The 23420-nt window shown below is 38.7% G+C and overlaps 1 protein-coding gene across 18 annotated transcripts in view; it reads left to right on the top strand.

The window, feature by feature from the left end:
• Nucleotides 1–23420, top strand: part of APBB2 (amyloid beta precursor protein binding family B member 2) — a 373668-nt gene that overhangs the window by 168929 nt on the left and 181319 nt on the right. For all 18 annotated transcript variants that reach the window (XM_019928274.3, XM_019928275.3, XM_073805179.1 and 15 more), the window contains 2 exons: nt 6549–6617; nt 17580–18395. In XM_019928274.3, the coding sequence (XP_019783833.1) occupies nt 6599–6617; nt 17580–18395 (835 nt within the window). In that variant the 5' untranslated portion in view covers nt 6549–6598. The remainder of the gene's footprint in view (nt 1–6548; nt 6618–17579; nt 18396–23420) is intronic.

Raw genomic sequence — 23420 nt, 5'->3', positions numbered from 1 at the left:
AGTAATTAAATGTCAAATTTAAAAAAAAATCAAGTTTATTCCCATAGTGTACAATATTATATGTCACACCTCTCTTCTCCATGGAAAAACAAAATGCTGAGATAAAAATCTGCATATACATATGAAATACTCTTTATTGTGTATATGGATCATAAAATTGCACACACTTTGTTTAATGGAAACTGTGTGTTGTGCTAAGGCAATTTAAAGGATTTTTCAAAGTAAGTTTGACTGTTGTCAAGTTTTGCCTCATTTTCTGACTTTAGAACCCGCCTGCAGAGTGAGATACAATTTTACATACTTGTTCTTTTTTTTTTTTTTTTAAATGATGGTCTGAACACAGGCTTATGTATTTATTTAGTTTTTGGTTGTGCTGGGTCTTCGTTGCTGTGTGCAGTCTTTCTCTTGTTGCGGTGAACGGGGGCGACTACTCTTTGTTGCGGTGCACGGGCTTCTCATTGCGGTGGCTTCTCTTGTTGCAGAGCACAGGCTCTAGAGCACAGGCTTCAGTAGCTGTGGCTCGCGGGCTCTAGAGCACAGGCTCAGTAGTTGTGGCTCGCAGGCTCTAGAGTGCAGGCTCAGTAGTTGTGGCGCACGGGCTTAGTTGCTCCGCGGCATGTGGGATCTTCCCGGACCAGGGCTCAAACTCATGTCCCCTGCATCGGCAGGCAGATTCTTAGCCACTGTGCCACCGGGGAAGCCCCACCCAATATTCTTAAGCTGGGAAGAGGACAAGCAGCCTCAGAATTGTGAAGATCACAAAGTGTCTAAAAATAACTATTTAGACCTACTGTGGGCCCAACACCAGGCTAAGGTAGATGAGCTGGGGAGGGTCCATAAACTCAGAAATATGTTAGGACACACTTAACGTGGCTCATTTCCCCAGATAGTTTTCCCAGGTTAAAAACCAGTGAGAAAAGAGGGCTCTCTAAAAATAAGTTCTAGAATCAAGTGGGTGTGAGGTTCTCAGTGGCTGAGAGAACTTTATTCTGGAGGCATTTGGATTGGGAGTGATTGTGAACAGAGCAGTGTTTGTCTGGCGTTGTGGAGCTGGGATGGATCTGGGGGGAGGTGTCAGGAGGGATTAAACTGAGGCCATGATAGGAATTATGGAACCAGGTGAAGTACTACGGGTCTAAAGAGGTGGTGCACAGGACAGAGAGCGAAGTAAATTGAGAGGAATTTGTCAGATATTTTTTTTAACTGTATTTGGGGAAGAGAGGTAAAGTGAAATTCTTTGTCTTATTTTTATTTTATATCTTTTGTTTGTCTGGCATCCTTTAAAAGTACATAGGAAGTTATCATCACAAGATAAAAAAAAGTTTTGTAACTGTGTATGGTGATGGATGTTAACTGGACTTAGTGTAGTGATCATTTTGCAGTATATAAAAATATCAAATCATTATGTTCTACGCCTGAAAATATAATTTTATGTCAATTATACCTCAATTTAAAAAAATAAAAATAAGTAAGGCAGTCCTCCTTTCAAGGTATTTACCCTCTGTTGGGAAAAAAAAATTAAAAATAAAAATTTAATGTTAAGCATAATAATAGAAGTATGTAGAAAGTTTAGTGGTGGGGTAATAGTGATTAAACAAGTAGGTATTCAGAGAACATTTTATCAAGGATGCAGTACTTGAGCTGGATCTGAATGGATGAACACTTGTGAGTTTTCATTTATTTTTGGAAAAAAGGAGTTACACACAACTTTAGCTTACTAAGGAGTAATTTCTCATCCTTATAGCCAAAGGATCAGGCAGTGAGAGAAGGAGAAGACACCAGTTTTGCACAAGGTTGCTGAAAGCTGGCTGTGAACCTCCATGGTGGTGGTGGGCAGTGCTCACCCTGCACACTGCTCTCTCTTCCTGCAGACCAGGAGTGGTAACTTGCTTTTACTGGTCCTGGGATCTGCATTATCTCTTGTCGTTTTCCTATTCTGTCCACTTTGTTTTAAAAAAATAGTCCTTTAATTAGACCCTCCTCAAAATATGCAATTTGAATGTGTCATCTACTTCCTGTTTGAAGCCTGTTGGGTACAGTGTATAATTACATATTGAAAAAAGGTAAAATACACAATAAAAATAAGTGAAAAATTCTTTTTATTCTAAATTACAAACACAATATCACAAATAAAAAGACCAGTCAGTTACTGAGGCAAATGGAGCACATGAAGGCCTGATTATAGTGAGATTGTATACTCTAGCATTCTTGGTCTGGGCGTATCATATTGACAAAAATAAAGGCATTGATGATTGGAGTGTTATCATATAAAACATTGAACTAATATATATGTATATAATTTTGAATTTTTATATTTATGTCCAATGGGGAGGAAAAGTACATAGCATCTTATGCTGAACCAAAATACAAGTGGGCATTCAGTTTACTTGTTCACTTCTTTATTTGTTTACTAGTGCTTTCTGATTAGGCTGCTTCTCTGTGGTCATGTCGGACATTTATTGAGCTCCAATGGCATTGTCACAAGGCGCATAAGCATTATGGATTTTCCTAAATGCGACACATAAAAACACTGCTGGAAGGGAAACCTGTTGCTAGATTGATGCATTTAATTTCATTGTTTGTTTTGAAATCATGATTATATCTCTTTTTTTTTTTTTGGCCACGCCCCTAGGCTTGTGGGATCTTAGTTTCCCGACCAGGGATTGAACCCAGGCCCCGGGAGTGAAAGCGCAGAGTCCTAGCCACTGGACCACCAGGGAATTCCCACAGTTATATTCTTAACGTGGAGCTTGTGGTGGCCTACCCTGGGTCTTGGGTGTCTTGGCAACTCAGTATGTGATTTTTATGGAAACAAAGGCACTTCCTCTGAAAGCTGGTATACCTCCTCTAGCTTACAGCTGAGGGAGCATTTGCTTTGCTTTTTCTGGGAAAAGAAGATAGTATTTTGAGTAGGGTAAAGTTTCAGAATCCACCTACATTCCCTAGGTCAGTACTTCTCCAATAGAAATATAATTCAAGCCACATATGTAAGTTGAAATTTTCTAGTACCCACGTTTTAAAAAATGGGTGAAATTAATTTTAACAATGCATCTTATTTAACTCATTATATTCAAAATGTTATCATTTCAACATGTAATCAATGTTTTAAAATTATTGAGATATTTTACATTTATTTTCATGCAAAGGCTCCAAGATCAGCATGTTTTAACACTCAACTCAGATGTAGAATTTTCACTGGAAATACTTGATCATAAGGTTTAGAGTTGGAAGTAGATTTACTTACCCAAGAAGTTCCAAACTTATTTAAAATGTTTCCCCCAAAGAGTCAAGCATCAGTTTATAAATTTATATTTAAATTAATGACAGTGGGCCCTTGAGCAATACTGGGATTGCTCAGGGATTAAGCATTCCCTCCACATCCCAGGATTCAACCAACCACAGATCATGTAGGACTACAACAGTATTCATTACTGAAAAATAAATAGGTGTAAGTGGATCAGCTCAATTCAAACCTGCATTGTTTAAGGGTCAACTGCATACTTAAATAAAATTAAAAACTCACCTTCCAAGTGTTAGTAGCTCCATGTTGCACTTAGTGGCTACCTGCTATCGAATATTCTTAAAACCATACTTGAGTGCTTTTATACTTTCTCAGGTTATTATTTATGTAGAATTAATGCATGCTGCAAAGTCCTCGGAAACTGTTTTACTACATTACATTTATTCATCAAGGATATAAGCACCTAGGGAAAAATAGTTCTGCATTTTGTGCTTCATCTCCAGGGCTAGGGAGTGCCTTGCGTAGCGTTTAGGTGTTTAATAACCTTATCCTGCTAAATCCTGTTTAGTCTGCAAATTGCAACATAAATTTAACTTTCTCAGGGGAATGTTTCCTGACTCTCCAGGCTCTCTATATCACCTGTTCCTTCATTACATTTTCTCATAGAACTGAATTCTTTTCCTCTAGAACATATATACTTACACACTGATTTGATTAATTATCTGATTAATATCCGTCTCCCCAACTAGTCTATAAATTCCAAAAGAGGGAAGAATGTGTTTTTGTTCACTGAAGTGCTTCGTGCTTCTAGCATAATTCGTGGCACGTATGGATTAAATATTGGTCAGATGATAATACCAGCACAGGGCCTTTTTAAAAATGAAGTGATTAGCAGAATGTCCAATTCTTAACTTTACAGAAATCAGAGTTTGTTTTGTGTTGGGGAAAAAATGAATATTTTATTTTAAGTATAATACAAACTAAGATATGCAAATTTTTAATTTTTGTTCAAGCCTTTTCAAAATACTCCTGTAAAGCCTTTTCTTAGCTTTCTTTCTACTTTATTGGTATTCATTTTCTTGATAGCTATCACCTCATATCTGCTATGCTTATAACTGAAGGTATACTGAAGACAAAAACTGAAAGAAAGGAAAAGTGAATTGTGAAATACTTTTAAGGAGTTGAGAAAGATATAGGGCAGAAGCAAAGGTACATAGAGGAAACATCTCTTGCTGTTTCAGGACGGTTTAAATTAAGCCCACCCTTTTAATTATACCAAAGTAATGAGCCTTACCCACAATATGTGAAAATATAATTAAAAAATGTATGGTGGACCAGTAGACAAGGTTGTCAGGTCATTATCTAAATCATAAGTTGGAAGTAATGCCCATTAAAGGTTACTAGTTTGGAAAGGTTAAATTAGAATTTAGTCTTTGCAAATATAAAGTTTCTCAACTTGAATAATGCTTTAGAAAACCACTAACATTTAACTTTTTTTTTTAACATTTCATGGAAGTATAGTAAGCATACAGAAATGTACACAAAAGGCTACATCTTGATGAATTTTCACATCCAGATCAAGAAGTATATTACCATCACAACATCCCAGAGGCTACTTTCTTGCTTCTTCCCCTTTCCTGCCCTCCAGGGCAAACTCTCTTGACATAATAGATAAGTTTTTCCTGTTTTTGTACTTTATATAAATGGAATCATGCAGTGTCCACATTTGAATTAATACAGCAGTTTGTTATTCTAAGTGACATTCCTGATAGCAACTCATTGAAAACAAAGTCTGTTTTCAGTTTTCCTTGTTATGTATCTAATGTGGTAAACTGGCAGTTGACCAGTGTATGTAGTTCTTTATTATTCCTTTAAGACATTTTCTATGTAAATGCAAGTGTGTGTGTGTGTGTGTGTGTGTATATGCATACACACATATATATATATGTATATGCTTTTAAAAATTTTACTCAAATTCGATCATGCATATTATTTACCTTTGTAATGTGTCTTAAGGCCCCTTTTGTATCAGGTCATGTAGATTCGATTCATTTTTTTGTAATGGCAGCACAGTACTCTATTGTATGGCTGCATCATAGTTTAATGAAGCACTTATCCACTGATGCACAGCTAGGTTGTTACTGATCTTTTGCTTTTAGAACAGTAGAGTCTATGTAATTTTATTTGTAAAATAAATTCTTAGGAAAGGAATTGCTGAGCAGTAGGGTCCATGCATTTTAAATTTGCTCATATATTTCTAAATGGCTCTCCAAAGAGTGTTACCAGTTTTTACTCCCACCAGCAAGATTTGGAAATTCCTATTTCCAGTGTCCTTGCCTTAGATTATGTGTTATCAAGCTTATTAATCTTTGCAGTTAGCTATAGGAAAACTAGTAAGTCATTGTTATTTAAATTTGCATTTTCTTCAGTTTTGAGTGAGGTTAGTTGTTAGGACTTGTTTCTGTCCTTTGCTCATTTTCCTACAGGCTTGTTTATATTTTTCTTAATTTCAAAGAACTCATTCTATATAAAGGGAATTTACCTTTTTATGTCATCTATGGTGTGAACTTTTCTTTTTTTAATTGAAGTATAGTTGATTTACAACGTTGAGTTTCAGGTGTACAGAAAATTGATTCAGTTTTATGTATATATATATATATATATTCTCTTTCAGATTCTATTCCATTATAGGTTATTTCAAGATATTGAATATAGTTCCCTCTGCTATACAGTAGGTCCCTGTTGGTTACCTGTTTTATATATAGTAGTGTGAATCTGTTAATCCCAAACTCCTGATTTATCCTTCCTCCTACCTTCCTCCTTTGGTAGCCATAAGTTTGTTTTCCATGTCGGTGAGTCTGATTCTGTTTTGTAAATGAGTTCATTGTAATGAATTTTTCTTTCAGTTTGTTTTTTTCTTTGTTGTGTTTATAGCCTCTTTTTTTTTCTTAACAGAAGGTTTAAATTTTTATGTGGTTAAATTTACCAGTTTTTTTCTTTACTGGCTTCTGAATTGTGTGTTCTTAATGAGAAAAGGCATTGGAAACTTGAGATCGATAGATAGATAACTTAAACTTGGTATGGAAAAAAATCTCAAGAAATGTTTGTGGGAAATGTGGTTAAGCAGGAATTCAAATTTCAGTCAAAAGTGGTTTGGCCAACTATAAGTAAACCAAATTTGGACACTGTCTGCCAAGATTTGCTTAACATTTTTAACAGCTTTTAGAAGAATTTTCAATGCTATGCTTTTTTCCTTTCATGCTTTGTTATTTGGGGTTTTAATTTCTCAAATGATTCCTCTTTTCAGATTTCAGATTATAACCTATTTCCTGCACCATTGCTGACGTCCAGTGACCCATGTCAGAAGTACTTCCAGGTCAGATATACTTTCACATGTTTCAGTGCAGCATACTAGTTGACTATTAAAACTTTAACAGCTATATATACTAGATAATTGTTTTGATGTTAAACTTATGATTTACTATAATAACATGTTTTGGCTTTTTTATTGTTTTTCACTAATGTACTAGAAAGGTGGATCTTTAAAATAAGATAGAAGAAGTAATTGAACTTAACTGCATGCATGTATTAATTGCATGACTCTACTAATATCATAATGTGAAAACATTTTAGTTGACTATAACAGAAAACTAAAATTCTGTCACATTTTGCCATGTAGCATTGCATGTTATAGCCTGTGAAGTGTTAAATTTGAACAAAGGAGGCATTGGTGGTGAGTCTGCATAAACAGCATCTTAGGCATTGCGGGGTTTGTCTAGAATAGAACTCCCAATTCAGAATTCTCCCTGGATCTAATGCTGATTAATTTGAGGCCTTAATAAGAAAACCAACTTAATTTCATTGTATGCCCCTTTCTCTGTGTTGTGATGTATGCTAGTCTGCATACAGTGTGGTGTGGGATTTAATTCTTAGCCTCATAGTAATATAATAAGAAAAAAGCAATTGCAATGACATTTTGAATTAAACATAATATAAGACTGTAAGTGGCAAATAGATCTAGGTAGATTCTATATTTGTTAAGGCACATACCCCTCCGCAAATTCTGAGTTTCTAAGTAAGTAAATTTAAACCATGGACAAATAGATGTTAATGTCCCGAAATTCTAAAATTAAGCTCAATAAGTATGTCCAAGTCTTTTTCTCCTTTATATAACACTGCATGTTACATCTCAACAGAGAACTAAAATTAAAACATAATAAAATAAACACTAAGCTAAGTAGAGGCAGTTGAGTGACCAGAAATATCCTTTTATTAAAGACAGCTGAAAACAATGTGACCAACCTAAGTTCACACAGGAAAATTAGGAACTTAGAGGCAATTCTTAGAAGCCGGTTTAGGGGCAGGGAGTAGATTTTCTTTGTAAATCCATATTTGAATAAGTATATTAATTTTGCAAAATCAAAGCAAATACATATGTCCTTTGACGAATACATTTTAAGTGTTGAGAAGAATTCCTTCTAGGAATTCTTTAGCATTTAAAGTCTTTTATTACACTGCAAAATAGACTCAGCATGGAAACATAAGAATAAAGCTGGCAAACATGTAAACGATGTGTTTTCCTCTAAATAGAGGCGAACTAATCAAATAACCTATAGAAATTTCTCATTGTCACTATATTTTGTTATACCAATTATTCACTTTAACTGTTGTTACTCAAATTGCTTTATTCATTGGTAGTTATATAAGAGATAATGAAACCATTATCCAGCGTGGGTTTTTTTTCTTTTTCTTTTTTTCTTCTTTTGCGGTACGCGGGCCTCTCACTGTTGTGGCCTCTCCCGTTGCGGAGCACAGGCTCCGGATGTGCAGGCTCAGCGGCCATCCGCGGCATGTGGGATCTTCCCGGAGCGGGGCACAAACCCGTGTCCCCTGCATCGGCAGGCGGACTCTCAACCACTGCGCCACCAGGGAAGCCCAGCGTGGTTTTTAATAACACCTATTACTATCATGCATTGGTATAGGATGTAACACATTTTACAAGGAAAACGGTATTTTTATTTCAATAGAGTATCATTCCAGCCATTTTTTACGTGAAAATCCAATGGCAGCTAGTGAAGTAGAGTATGGACCAATAATTGGGATAAGGTTTGCTTTCAAGCCCATTTTCAACTCTTAGGAGCTGTGACTACAAAGAGCCTTTAAAAAAACAAACATGCCAGAATGTATACCCTTATATGTCTTGGAAAATTCTTGTTGAACCTTCGAGATTCAACATGGGAGTCCCTTCCGAGTAGGTCTCAGCCTGTGACATAGTAATTACCCTATTTCAAGGACACTGCCATTGTCTAATGTTTTTTTGTTTTTTCTCTTTTGGAATTGACTTGAGGCCAGCTTATCAGTTTTTCAAGAAAATCTGTGTTGTTACTTTAGCTTACCTACTTTTCCTCACCTAAACCAGCTTGATCACTGACTATGTTAATCAAACGTGGCCATAAAACTCTAGAGCTATATTTAAGAAATACAGTTGTCTTCAGAAGACATCATTTAGAAGAAGATGAAATGATGAAAACAGCTTAGAAATTGAGCAAAGAAAATATCCTTGGGATAAGCATATAATATCCCAAGGTGACTACATCTGCTGGGTGTGATGTTGGAATACTAGGTTAATTTCCCACCTGGAGTGCCTTTCTCTTCCTTGTCCACCGGTGGACCCTAACCCTAACCCTATCCTTCAAGACCCAGCTCAGCTGTTCCTTTTGTGGGAGTCTTCCTTAAACCTCTGTCCTCATCCTTAATACCTTCTCCTCGTAAGACCCTGTGCTTACTTTAGACATTGGGAGTTTTGTTAATAATGTATCCTTTTGTCTCTGCCCTGAGTTTCTTGAAGAAAAGTGTTTGGTGCATTTTTTTTTTGACTTTCCTCAGATCCACTTGGGATGTTGGGCAGAGTGAGCCCTCAGGCAGTTTAGCTGAACGGGGCATGGGAAACCCCTTAGGTGGGTCAGACCTAGTGGGTGAAATCACCTTTTTATCTTAGAGCCTGGGGAGGTTGTCCTCCTGGTTTAAAAACTTCTAAGTTTCTAATCCTGTGATCTCTCTGACCCAGGGACCCAAGCTGCCTCCTAATAACCTTCGCCTCCTTTGTTCATAGAGAAGTTCTTATCATTTTTGTCACATTGAGAGTTTACTTTCATGAGTAATTTCAGGAAACCAGCTTTATCTTGCCTCTCCTTCCTAAAAGAAAAAAAAAATCTGAGTTTACTTCATTTCCTTGATACTTTGAGGTCTAGTTCAAAAGGCAACATTCCTCAGGGCAGAAGTTTTGCTGTTAACTCCTCAGTGGAAATAAAGTTGTATAGCAGAAAAATTTTAAAAAATGAAGAAAATGTGAAGTCTCATTTAAGAATTGGTCAGGCGTTGAGCTTCCCCGGCCCGTTTGTCAATTTCCAATTTTGTTAAACATGCCAAGGGAGCAGAGGGAGAGCAGGAGGTTATTGAAGAGAGGAGTTTCCTGTCATTACTGACAAACTTTCTTTGACAGGAGGCTAGAGGTCTCAGAAAAGAGAAGCGGGGAGGGCAGGTTTAACTCCGGGCTCCAGCATGGGTTTGTATTAGGATGTCACCTGAGTTACGGGGTTACATCTCAGGGCTGGGATCTTTGCGACTCAGGGTTTGAGGAAAGCTTTGTTAGTTAGCCATGAAATTAAAGTGACCCTGGCTTACCTAATTTTAGTTAGGCTTCATAAAAAATACTCTGTGCATTATATTAACTACAGCTCTTTTAGTTGCTGAAAATCTATTGGCTTCAATACCCTGGAAGTCCTGGCGCCTCATGTTTCAGGCATGACTCGTTTCAGGGATTCCACCAGTGTCATTAGGGCATGTTCACTTTCTCTCTGTTTCCTGGCTCTCTCTGCCCGTTTGTTAGGTCTTATGTACACAGGTGTCTCTTCATGGTGACCTCTTAAAGCTCTAGGCTTGTAAATCGTCTAGTTCAAGAAAAAGAGAAAAGAGAGCACTTCTCTTCTGATCATTCTGGCAGAAGGCTTAGGATTGGTCATATGCTTTTCCTTGATCCAGTCACCACAGCCATGGAGATGTGCTCCTCTGATTGGCTGGGCCTAGGCCATGGACCTCGTGAATAAGGGGTAGCGTCATCTCTGCCTGAAACACAGGAGCTGAATTCCTCTGTGAGAGCAGATATTTTAATTTTGTCAGTTTTGTTCACTGCTGTCTCCTCAGCAGTTAGAACTGTATCTGTCGCATAGTAAGGCACGAAAAAATATTTGTTGAATGAATGAATGAGCGTGGACGGAGGCTGATTCTCAAGAAAAACTGTGAAGCTTTTACCAGAAAAGAAGGAAATACGTGCCAGGTCATAACAGATGTTTGTGCATCGTGCATGCAGGAGAGTGACAGCAGGAATAATATGAGCTCTCGTCACACTCTTAGCTCTGAACGTATACTGAGCTCTGGAGCCTCTTGAATGGATGTCGCATCTTTGTGAGTTATGCTCGAGACAGCATGATGAATAGATGCGGAGGTGATGGCAAAGTCATGGGTCCCATTCACCTTCGAGATATCCAGGGGCAGAGCCACCTTTGTACTGAAGACAGGCCCTCAGGGTCATGGACATGTGCTTGCTCATTCCTCATTCATTTTGCTTATTTTGTACACGGTTGTGTTCCTGACCTTGGCATGTAATAGATGCTCAGAGAGTATTTAGTTAATGAATGAGTGAAAAATATTTAGTTAATAAATGAGTGAACGATTAATGAACCAAACATTTATTGAGTGCTCTTATGTGCCAGGCTTTGTAAAAGGAACTGGAAACTCTGGAATATAAACATGAAAGGGGAATGCAAATCAAAATTAAATCACACTTGTTTGGGTAGCTATAATCAAAAAGAGACAATAGCAAGTGTTGACAAGAATGTAGAGAAATCAAAACCTTCATGCATTGCTAGTGGGAATGTAAACTGGTACAACTGCTTTGCAGAACAGTCTAGCAGTTCCTCACAAGGTTTTATACACACACACACACACACACACGTATACATATGGTATGTATGTCTGTATATACGTGTGCACATCACGGGAGAATTATAATCAGCAGTTCCGCTCTTGGGTATATATCCAAGAGAATTGAAAACATATGTCCACACAAAAACTTGTACACAAATGTTCATAGCAGCGTTATTCATAATAGCTAAAAAGTGTAAACAATCCAAATACCTGTGTTAACTGATGAACAGATAAACAAAGTGTGGTAGATGCATACAGTAGAATATGATTTGATCATAAAAAGGAATGAAGTAGTGACACATACTAAAACATGGATGGTCCTTAAGGATACACATAAGTGAAGGAAGCTAATCACAGAGACCACATATTGTATGAGTCTGATTATATGAAATGTCCAGAACAGGCAAACCCATGAAGACGGAAAGTAGGTTAGTGGTTTTCAGGGGCTTAGGGGAGGGAGGAATAGAGAGTGACTGCTAATGAGTACAGGATTTCCTTTTGGGGTGATAAAAACGTTCTGCAATTAGGTTGTAGTGATGAATGCACAACTCTGTGCGTATGCCAAAGACCCCTGAATTATACTTTAAAAAGGTGAACTTTATGGTATGTGAATTATATCTCAATAAAACTGTCATAAAAAGTGAACAAAACAGTCACTGCCCTCAAGGCGCTTGCAGTGTTGAAGGGGAGAGAGATCTCTCAATTGATATTATAGTATAGTATAGAAGTGCTGATGTGAACTGCATGTCACACACCTAGCACAGAGGATTATGTTCAGGAGTCAGAGAAGACCTAAAGGAGGACATGTGAGCTGGGTTTTGAAGGATTTATAGGAGTTTTCAGGCAGGAAATAGGGCAGGGGTAAAGCAGATGAGGGCAAAGGACCTTCCCGGGCAGAGGAAACAAATTCTATGTGCAGAGGCAAAGAGTTGCGAAGAGGCTTAGCATCCTCAGAAAAGTTCACTGTTGCTGTCATGTAGGGACCACGATGGGAGGGGGAGGTGCAGTGACAGGAGATGTGGTGGGAAGGGTAGATTTAGGCTAGCAGAGGAGAATTTGAAGTGCCTTGTATACTGAGCTGAATTTGGACAACAGGGAGCCAGTAGAATTTTTTTTTTTTTTTCTCCCGGGCCCAGCCGCTCCATGGCATGTGGGATCTTCCCGGACTGGGGCACGAACCTGTGTCCCCTGCATCGGCAGGCAGACTCTCAACCACTGCGCCACCAGGGAAGCCCCAGTAGAAATTTTTAAACTGAGAATTGCACCGTCCGTTTGTTTTTAGAATTGCAGAGGACGAACTGTGTCAGTGTAGACTGGAGTTTGAGAGACTGTTGTGCTTGGGAGATATAGGAGGAAACTTCAAGTGGTGAGAACCTGAAAGCAGCCATAAAGATGGTGAGAAGGGGGAACTCAATTTATTGGAGAAACGTTTTCTAGTAAAATTGACAGAATTTGGTAGGATAAGAAACTCATGAAGGGCTATTCCCAGGTTTCCAGGCAGGGAATTTGGGAGAATGGCAATGCCATGAATTCTCAGTTAGCATCCAGCCCGTGCATTAGTGGACTTAACTTCCCCTCTTTCCCCAGTTTATAGGGAGTAGTACACCAAGTTTTCTTTGATCTATAACTATAGTAAAATCATGTGAGGCAGAGAAAAATGGAACCAGCTTAAATACACCAACTTTTGATTAGAGTCTCAATATAGCATCTTTCATTCTATATCCTTTCATTTCCACGTCCATAGCGCATCTGTTTTTCAACATAATTTGTTATATTACTGTTATGTTGCTATTTCCCATTCTACTTAATTCTCTTCTGTTCAGTGTTATTAATGATACAGATGGTAAACAGGAGGAGATAAGGAACAGAGGAAGGCCCGGAATTGGGTGATGGGGATCACGGGGTGACAGGAGCACGTGTGCTGTGTGCACCAGAGCCTCTGCTGGGCCTCCAGTTTTCTTCACACCAAAGCACGGAGAACTTTAAGCTGTTGGGATCACAGCTGGTGAGAAATCATGTTTGGCAAAGAAGTACACCAGTCTGCTCTGGGTCAAAAAAAAAAGGCTATTTGACTCTAAATAGTCTTTTCTTCTTTGGGGAGTTATGACAGAATTGAACAGGAATTTTCTTGAGCTGAGGCTGAGGAACAAAATAAATTGGTCTAGACAGTATTGAAGGATTTTATTTTAAATCTTGCCCAGATGCTGCGTGCACGGGGGGAAAGCTGAGATAACTGACCACTGATCACCTTTTCCCTTTCTGAGAGCATTAGTCTTTTTCAAGGAAAGGAAAAATGAATTTACCGTTGACTATTTAGGCAGTAATGGTGGTTTCCTTTCAATCTTTAATAAGAAACTCAAAAATTTAACCTAGGCTTTTTAAGTAAACATTTCTTGAGATGTTAATGAAACACTTGTCTTTTTCATTTTATTCAACAGTTTATTCTGCGAACATTTACTGAGTGCCTACTGCATGATAGGCCGCTGTGCTTGTTGCTGGAAGTCACAGCTTAGTGATAAACTCAAATAGGTTAAAAATAAAACAGTGTGAGAAATGCTGTTATGCTATAGAGAAATGGAGATAGATTTATGAAAGGCGTAGAAGCAGCAGCCCTGGAATCTGTCTAGAGGGGCAAGAGAAGGCTTCCCAAAGAGGTGACATCTACCCTGAATCTTAAAGGTGGAGCAGAAATTTGCCAGGAAGGAGGGAGGGATGCTGAGAATGTGTGCATGTACAAGGAACGTGACATGTGTGACCAGAGTGTTCCAAGAGCTTCTGAAATCATTAATATGCTTATGTATCATCTTTTTCTTCCAAGTCTCTCACTTACTGCAGTGGGTCTCAGCCTTGGCCACACACTAGAATCACCCAAAGAACATTTCATTTTAATACCCTGACGGGCCCAATCCCAAACTAATTGAATCAGAATTTGGGAGTGTCTTAGGGGGTGGGGCCTGGGCTTCTGGGCTTTTTAAAAGCTCCCCAAGGTGTGCATGCAGCTAGGGTTGGAGCAATCCCTTGTTCCTGTCACACCTGTTCCCTTACCTTTCAGAGACCTCTGACCCCTTGGCCTTTTCCTTTTCCCCTAGCTCTTCACCCTCTTCCCGGCTCCGTCTCCTGCCCTCCTCAGGCCAGATCCTGGAGTGCATTCCTCACTGTTCACATCTGACACCTTAATCATGTCCCCCTCTGTGCCTATTTCTTTCCTTTTTAAAAATCCCATTCCAAAGGTTGCCTTTTCATTTTCTGTCTGACTTACTTCACTCAGTATGACAATCTCTAGGTCCATCCATGTCACTGCAAATGGCATTATTTTTTTACTTTTTTATGGCTGAGTAATATTCCATTGTATATTTGTACCACCTCTTCTTTATCCATTCCTCCGTTGATGGACATTTAGGTTGCTTCCATGTCCTGGCTATTATAAATAGTGCTGCAATGAACATTGGGGTACCTATATTTTCGAATTACAGTTTTCTCCAGAAATATATCCCCAGGAGTGGGATTCCTGGATCATGTGGTAGCTCTATTTTTAGTTTTTTAAGGAATCTTCATACTGTTCTCTATAGTGGCTATACCAATTTACATTCCCTTTTCTCCACACCCTCTCCAGTGTGTAGGAAGGTTCCCTTTTCTCCACACCCTCTCCAGCATTTATTGTTGTAGAATTTTTTGATTCTGACCAGTGTGAGGTGATATACCTCACTGTAGTTTTGATTTGCATTTCTCTAATAATTAGTGATGTTGAGCATCTTTTCACGTGCTTTTTGGCCATCTCTGTGTCTTCTTTGGAGAAATGTCTATTTAGGTCTTCTGCCCATTTTTTGTTTGGGTTGTTTGTTTTTTTGATATTGAGCTACATGAGCTGTTTGTATATTTTGGAGATTAATCCTTTGTCCATTGCTTCGTTTGCAAATATTTTCTCCCATTCTGAGGGTTGTCTTTTCATCTTGTTTATGGTTTCCTTTGCTGTGCAAAAGCTTTGAAGTTTCATTAGGTCCCATTTGTTTATTTTTGTTTTTATTTTCATTACTCTAGGAGGTGGATCAAAAAAGATCTTGCTGCGATTTATGTGAGAGAGTGTTCTGCCTATGTTTTCCTCTAAGAGTTTTATAGTATCCAGTCTTAACACTTAAGTATTTCATCCATTTTGAGTTTATTTTTGTGTATGGTGTTAGAAAGTGTTCTAATTTTATTCTTTTACATGTAGCTGTCCAGTTTTTCCCAGCACCACTTATTAAAGAGACTGTCTTTTCTCCACTGTATACTCTTGCCTTCTTTTTCATAGATTAGATGACCATAGGTGCATGTGTTTATCTCTGGACTTTCTATCCTGTTCCATTGATCTATATTTCTGTTTCTGTGCCAGTACCATACTGTTTTGATTACTGTAGCTTTGTAGTATATTCTGAAGTCAGGGAGCCTGATTCCTCCAGCTCTGTTGGCTCAGAGTTTTTATCTGTCACATCCAGGGTATAAAAGCCACTTAAATATTAACTCACCAAGAAATTTTGATGGTATTCTTTCTTAAAATGTTTATAATTATAAGCAGAGTAAAAAAAAAAATTCTCCCTAATAACATTGCTAGGATATAGTATCTAACATCGTAAAATAGCCTCATAGCAATTTTTTTGCCATACCTTCTAAAAAGCCAGCAGATTGCCAGATTTTTTATAATAATGTCACTCTAAATACCCAGAAGTCTAAGTGTAATTTTCTCTTGTGTGCCTATGTTATGGTTGTGTGTCTCAGGGAAAACTTCATGTGGGTTCAATATGGACCCTTTTCATATCAAATGCTGCTCTGGAGTGAGGTTGAATTATAAATTGAAATATGTTTTCTGTAAAATGGTAGTAGTAGCCAAAACAGTATACATTTTTGTTTAAAATTTAGTCATCAGAATAGTGTTTAAAAGGGAAAAACAAACCAGATTCTCAATGAAGCCCAAGTGCAGTAGGTGCTGGGTAAGCAGGAATCCTTATAAATAATAATTCTAAAGAATGGGGCCCAAAGTCTAACCACTTTGGGTTACAGCCTTAGCTATCTCTGTGGGCCATATGGTCATTCTTTCGTAAACATGGACACTGCCTGGAGTGTACAGATTTCCCTAGCTTCCAAGAAGCACACAGACTCTAGAATCAGTGGGTGACTCTTTTCTAAAATAGCTCATCCTGAGTATCGGATGATGGAAAGGGATACCTCTAAGCTTCCAAACAGTAGAACATTCTTACCTTCCTTCCCTGCGGAGGTCTCTGTTTTGCCTGGTGGAGGAAGAGGGAGTTGTCATAGTACAATTTCAGGAATGTTGGGAGCTGTGCTTTGGTTCATCTACTGCTGGTGTAGAGCCCACGGAGGTCTCTGGAGGGCAAGGGATCAGATAAGAAAGAAGTCATTCCTTATAGACTGAGAAATCTGAAACCTTAGAAATTCTTGCTGATGAATTTTATTCCCTTCTAGTCTGAGAAACCTTTCTGTCTTCCTAGCAAGAGACGCATGGAACAAATCACTGATGGTGTGAACAATATTTGAGATAAATGCAACTGTCAGATAATTTCCTAGGAGTTCTGCAAGGGCTTGCGGTGACTGCAAACCGCTGAGTCTGTGTTTTAATTCAGTGGAATATATTCAGACTCCTTTGGGGAGTCTAACACGTCTTTAGCCAAGGGCTCGATGCTACATTATTAGTAATAGTTTTATGTGAGTATGTATGTTCTTGAGCAATTAAGCCATTTCTCCAAAATTCTGTTTAGTACAAACAGTAAGCTCAGGTCAGAAATGTTCACAAGACATTATCAAACTCTAATGGAGGTTTGATTTTTCCTGGTGTTCAGAACACAATTTCTAAACATGGTGAAGAAAAATTACCTTGGATGTATGGTGCTTCATTGAACAGTGACCTTTCAGGTTAATTAAGAAAGCTGGAGCCCCAGAGGATTTTTGAGCAACTTTTTTGTTGCCTGAGGGAATGACAGAATAGAAATGTGATGTAAATGTTTAGAAAGGGGATGATTTGCAAGGTTGTGAAAAAGCGAAGACCAGCTGCTGGAAGAAAATGCTTTTATATGATTTCAAAAGAGAGATACTTTTTTACTTTAAGTAAAATTTGGACCCTCAGACCTCCTAGCTTTTCTATAAATTGGCTTTTGTGTGTACACATTAAGCCTTTTATTTGCTCCTGTTTAATGTATGAGCAAACGTTGAAAAGAGAGAGGAAAATGGGTCTGTTCTACAAAACTGCAACGGAAGCATTGGTTCTTTCAATTTTCTGTATAGAAATGTTTGCTCACTCTCTATGCTAAGTAGTTTAATCATGCCAGGCGTCTAATGACCAGTTTTCTTTTTTTCTTTCCAGCTGACTCAGGTGTAGACACTTTGGCAGTGTTTATGGCCAGCAGCGGAACGACAGACGTCACGAATCGGAATAGCCCAGCCACACCACCAAACACCCTTAATCTCCGTTCCTCCCACAATGAATTGTTGAACGCTGAAATAAAACACACAGAAACCAAGAACAGCACACCCCCCAAATGCAGGAAAAAATATGCACTGACTAACATCCAGGCGGCGATGGGCCTCTCGGATCCGGCTGCACAGCCCCTGCTGGGAAATGGCTCTGCCAACATCAAGCTGGTGAAAAATGGAGAGAACCAGCTCCGGAAGGCTGCAGAACAAGGGCAGCAGGACCCCAACAGAAACGTCAGCCCCACTGCAGTCATCAACATAACTTCTGAGAAGTTAGAGGGTAAAGAGCCCCACCCACGGGATTCCTCGGGCTGCGAGATTTTACCCTCCCAGCCCCGAAGAACCAAGAGCTTCCTGAATTACTATGCAGACCTGGAAACCTCAACCAGAGAACTCGAGCAGAACTTGGGAAACCAGCACGGGGCTGTGGAAGAGAAGGCCCAGCCAAGCCAGAGCCAGGCCTCCACCGTCGCTGGGAATGGCGACTTACTGCTGCAGAAACCAAACAGACCCCAGTTCAGCCCTGAAGATGGCCAGATAGCCACCGTATCATCCAGCCCGGAGACCAAGAAGGATCACCCTAAAACGGGGGCCAAAACTGACTGTGCACTCCACCGGATCCAGAACCTGGCACCGAGTGACGAGGAGTCCAGCTGGACGACCCTGTCCCAAGACAGTGCCTCCCCCAGCTCTGCAGATGAGACAGGTACCTGGGAAAGGTGTAGCCTACGGTGGCACTTTCTTTTGGTGTTTTCCCTTATTGATGGAATTAATCTCTACACTGACCCCCTCCCCCAAATTTTCATCTGCAGGTAGAGAAGAACATGAGCCTCTTGGGGTAAAATTGGGCAGTTTGTGTGAAAATATCATTAGATTCCTCAGCGGTTTCATTTTGATTCATACATAAGTTGTTTGTCCCGGGAAGCATTTTTGTAAAAGAAATAGCTCCCCGGTGTTAAGTACAGTAAAACATCACCTGTTTAGCAACTATACTGCCAGTGGTTAGGTGAACTATTTCTATATACTATGTAGAAATGCTGGGTTTTGTTAAGGAAAATAATAAAAGGGAGACACTTGCCGGGGGCAAGATATAAACTGAAAAAGAGAACCAAGTATTTTAAAATTCTCTGAAAAAACTTTATTTATGCTCAAGCTAATGAAAAGTTTAAGGTTTAAATAGTTGAAAGTCTATTCATTAAAGGCATTTCCTTTTTGACCTTTACTGGGGAACATTTTATTAGCCTTGTTCAAGTGATATTTGAAAGTGAGAAAGTACTGTTTCTTTTAACATATATTTAGAAGTTTTGGATTTTAGCTAGTCTAGTTGAGACCAGTCTTTCCTAACTTTTGTCTATATTTTGTAACATCTTTGGATTTTTCAGAGGAGTGAAAATTGTCACAGAAATGAACAGGGTCCTAAAAATCAGCTACTTTTAATCTTATCTTCTCATAGCCCCTGTTTTACTGATCATGAGGTTAAAAGACTGGAGAACGGTATTGTGTCTGAATTCACTGTAAACAGGCATTCACAAAGGCTTATTTCTTTAACCTAACCCTGCCTCTGGTGGATCCCAGGGCTCTGTTAATGTGATACAGATGTAACAGATAGAACCACCAGGGAAGGAACTGACATTTTACCCACCTATAAGGCAGAGAAATTACAAGGACTACAGATGGGAAAAGAGGAGAAAGTAAGACATTAACTTGTTTAAAAAAACAAAAAAAAAGTGGTTTTGAAGTGCCCTTTAAAACCAGAGTGCTTTAAATGATAGATTTCATCAGCCTCCTGTAGCTGGATGTGGCAGTAGAGAGGTTGAGATGAGCCCATTTCATCTCAGAAATGCCTGGATCTGCACATTATTGGAATCGTAATTATGTATAGTAATGTCACTGAGTTCACAACTCTCTATTACTTTTCACATTTAGAGACTTCATATCCTGTAGCCGATGGACACTGTCACCTGCTAGTGTTTGAATCTATATAAATGGCTCCTTGAGTGTCTCACATTCAAACTCAACCTCGTGTGTCCAGCGCCCTCCACTGAGGCCACACTGTCTTCCTCACGTCGTGGCAGCCTTTCTGCTGCTCTTCCAGGCCCTGTGCTCCCTTTTGTAGCTATATTTTAAATTTTACTGAAAGGTATTAAGTAACAGTAAAGTCTGTCTCCTCGGTTCCTCACTCTGGCCCCCTTTTTTCCAGTGACAACCACTACTTTTTTTTTAGTTGTTTTTTTTTTTTTCAGAAACCATTTTAGGCATGTACCCACATTTATAATAAATATTCAAATTTACCCAAATTTTATAATGATATTTTTGAAGAGTCCTTACCATTTAGAGATACATACTAAAATATTATAGTATAATATATTATACTATAATATAGTATATGGGATTTTGCCCATAAGCTGATCCTTGTTAAAGGTGGGTACATAAGGGTTTATTATTCTGTTCTCTCTCATTTTGTATGTTTAAAAATTTCCACAGTAAAAATTAAAACAAGAAAAAAAATGACACATTACATATTTTATAAATGCTTTGCTTTTTCCACCAAAGTATATATTTTGCAGATCAGTTCATATCAGGATATAGCATTTTTCTGCCTCAGGCTGAATTTAAGTATTAAGCATGCTGTTCCACCCTCTTTAAGCTCCATGATTTATTTAATGATTCCCTCGCTGCTGAGTGTTTAGGGTATTTCTATCCCTGGCCCCTTCGCTTACTAAGTGCTGGTGTCAAAAAGGGCTGGTGGTGAGCACCAAGTTTATTTTTTATTTTATTTATTTATTTGGCTGCATTAGGTCTTAGTTGCAGCATGCGGGACCTTTTGTTATGGTGCGCAGGCTTCTCTCTAGATGTGGCGTGAGGGCTTCAGGGCGTGCGGGCTTAGTTGCCCCACGGCATGTGGGATCTTAGTTCCCAGACTAGGGATCGAACCCGCGTTCCCTGCATTGGAAGGCAGATTCTTAACCACTGGACCACCAGGGAAGTCCCAAGAGCACCAAGTTTAACCTGTACCTGTACACTGGCTTGGTCCACTGCCACTCTCTCCAGGGGGCCTTTCCAGGGTCCCCTCAGCTCACCACTCATTTGCTCAGTGTCCTGGTGTTACTTGCTGCTGGGGTTTCTCTACAGAACCGATTACAGGGCTTGGCATGTGATGTGAACTGGATTAGAGTTTTCTGACGTGTTGAGAGGATACATTCATTTTTCATTCTTAAAGTCGCTTTTGAAGACCTTGAGTTTTAGAGTAAGGATGGCAGTATGGTGATGGCCCGTAATGGCTAGCTAAGGATAGACATTTTGAATCAGATGTGCTTGAAAAAGTGTGTTAGCTGGGACCCAACTCTCTGAAGCTGTGAGACTGAGTTTTTTACAAATGCTAGAAGCCATCCCTTCAAAATCATCACTTTGGGATCTTTATTTCAGCGTAATGCAATGCCTCAGAATATTAATAATATTTGGGAGTTCTTTTGGAATTTCCTTAGAGCCAGTTGTGAACTCCAACTGAAAAGACACCTCTTTACTTCATGATCACACAGATCACATAAATTAGCGAGTAAAAGAAAATAATTGATTATTCAGCATTGGTATTTTTTTTGAGGTAATCTTTCCAGTGAAACATACTGTTAGTGTTCACAGTGATCACAGTCTTTTTTTTTTTTTTTTGCCACACTGTGTGGCATGTGGGATCTTAGTTCTCCGATCAGGGATCGAACCCATGCCCCCTGCATTGGGAGTGCGGAGTCTTAACCACTGGACTGCCAGGGAAGTCCCACAGTCAATTTAAATTAAACACTTCTAATGGTGAAGTCATTATTATATATGTTTTATATAGTATATATGAGTTTTTATATATATATATATGTAAAATAAACACAAAATACTAATTGTTGAAAGAAAAGAAATAAGTGCAAGTATTTTGTAAGATACTAGTATGCAGCACCATTTTACATATATACATATATACAAAGTGTACATACTTGCTTATTCACTGTGTGCTAAGCAAGTATTCATCACAGTGGTGTATATGTTGTATGACTAAATCTTGACCCAGTTATCTTTGGATTGTAGACTGTGCTTTGGGGAGCCTGGAAAAATAAATAGACTCATTTCTACCTTAGGGGCACGCTTTCCAAGTTATAAAATATTTTTATAAAATGCTATTTATAAAATAAAATGCACTGCCCAGCCCAGAGACTGACCACTTGCTATTTCCCTTTCTTTCTGAATTGCCCAGGTTGGCACGTTAGTAACTTTCTTTGCACAGTCAATCATGTATATATGTTTCTCCCCTTTTCCTCCTATGTCGTCTGTCCTTTGAGAAGCAAGAGGTTATTAGAAGCCGGGGGCGGTGGGGAAGCATCAGCGGAGTTACTGAGTTTCATAGGAATTTAGAAAAGTTCAAAAGAATGCTCTGACCTGGATTCTAAAAGAAAGTGTTGCATCATTTTGGTACTTGAAAGTGGGAACCTTAAGTCTGTTCAGGTTTTGCCAGAGATGCAGTCCCCTCAGTGGCCCCAGGTAAGCATGATGGCTCAGATAAATATAGGTTGGTCAGATTGTGTGTAGTCTTTCCATTAATCACCTGGTGTTTTATGTTTGCTTCATGAAAACTTCGGAAAGACACAACATTCTGATACTACCAGCGTACCTAGTTTATACCAACAGGTAACTTAAGTTTAATTTGGGGCTTAATAAAATTGAAGATACAAAGTATGAAACTGGGTGGATCTTGTGGAATAGCCATTTCAAAATTAGGTTCATTACTAAAGTGTACAAAGGCAGAATATACACCGAGAAAATCAAATCTGGGTGGTGCAACAGTGGACCCAGTGCTGCATTAATTTATCATTGAGAGCATGGGCTCTAGAGTCAACTTCCTGAGTTCAAACCTCAGCTGGGTTCCATGTAGGCAATTTGCATAGCCTCTCAACTGTAAAATGGTGGTGCTAGTAGGGTTTTAGCATAGATCTGTTGTGAAGATTAAGTGAGAGCATCTTTGAAGAGCTCTTAGAACAGTGTCTGGCATATAGCAAGAGCTTAATAAATATTAGTGCTTATCATTATTAGTGATAATCATTATCCGTACAGCAGTGAGATAAAAGTTTACTTCTCTCTTAATTACGGATTACCTATATTTTGGGCTCTGATTTTATTACATATTAAAAAAATTTTTTTTAATTGGAGTGTAGTTGCTTTACAGTGTTGTGTTAGTTTCTGCTGTACAGTGAAGTGAATCAGCTTTGTGAATACATATATCCCCTTTTTTGGATTTCCTTCCCATTTAGGTCACCACAGAGCATTGAGTAGAGTTCCCTGTGCTATACAGCAGATTCTCATTAGTTATCTATTTTATACATAGTGGTGTATATATGTCAATCCCAGTCTCCAAATTCGTCCCACCCCACCCCCCTTTCCACCCCTGGTCTGCATACGTTGGGCTCTGATTTTAGTTAGGACTTTCTGCATCTTCTAAGGGCAGGGATTGGTTTGTCTTCATCTTTATGCTGTCAATGCCTGAAATATAGCAGGTAAACTTAGTAAATAAATAATGACTAATTGAATAAAAATGAAAGCTATCTACATATATCTCCAAATGGCCCTGATGTATTGAGTAAATCATTTAGTATTATATTTTAATCAATGCCTGATTTTGATATTGGGTACATATTTTTAACTTAATTGATGATATTGCCTCATAGTGGAGGGGGGATACTGATTAACAAATTTC

This window comes from Tursiops truncatus, chromosome 5 (genome assembly GCF_011762595.2).
Source record: "Tursiops truncatus isolate mTurTru1 chromosome 5, mTurTru1.mat.Y, whole genome shotgun sequence".
NCBI lineage: Eukaryota > Metazoa > Chordata > Mammalia > Artiodactyla > Delphinidae > Tursiops > Tursiops truncatus.
The sequence above is the reverse complement of the archived record's forward strand: the minus strand, read 5'-3'. Positions and strand labels throughout refer to the sequence as shown.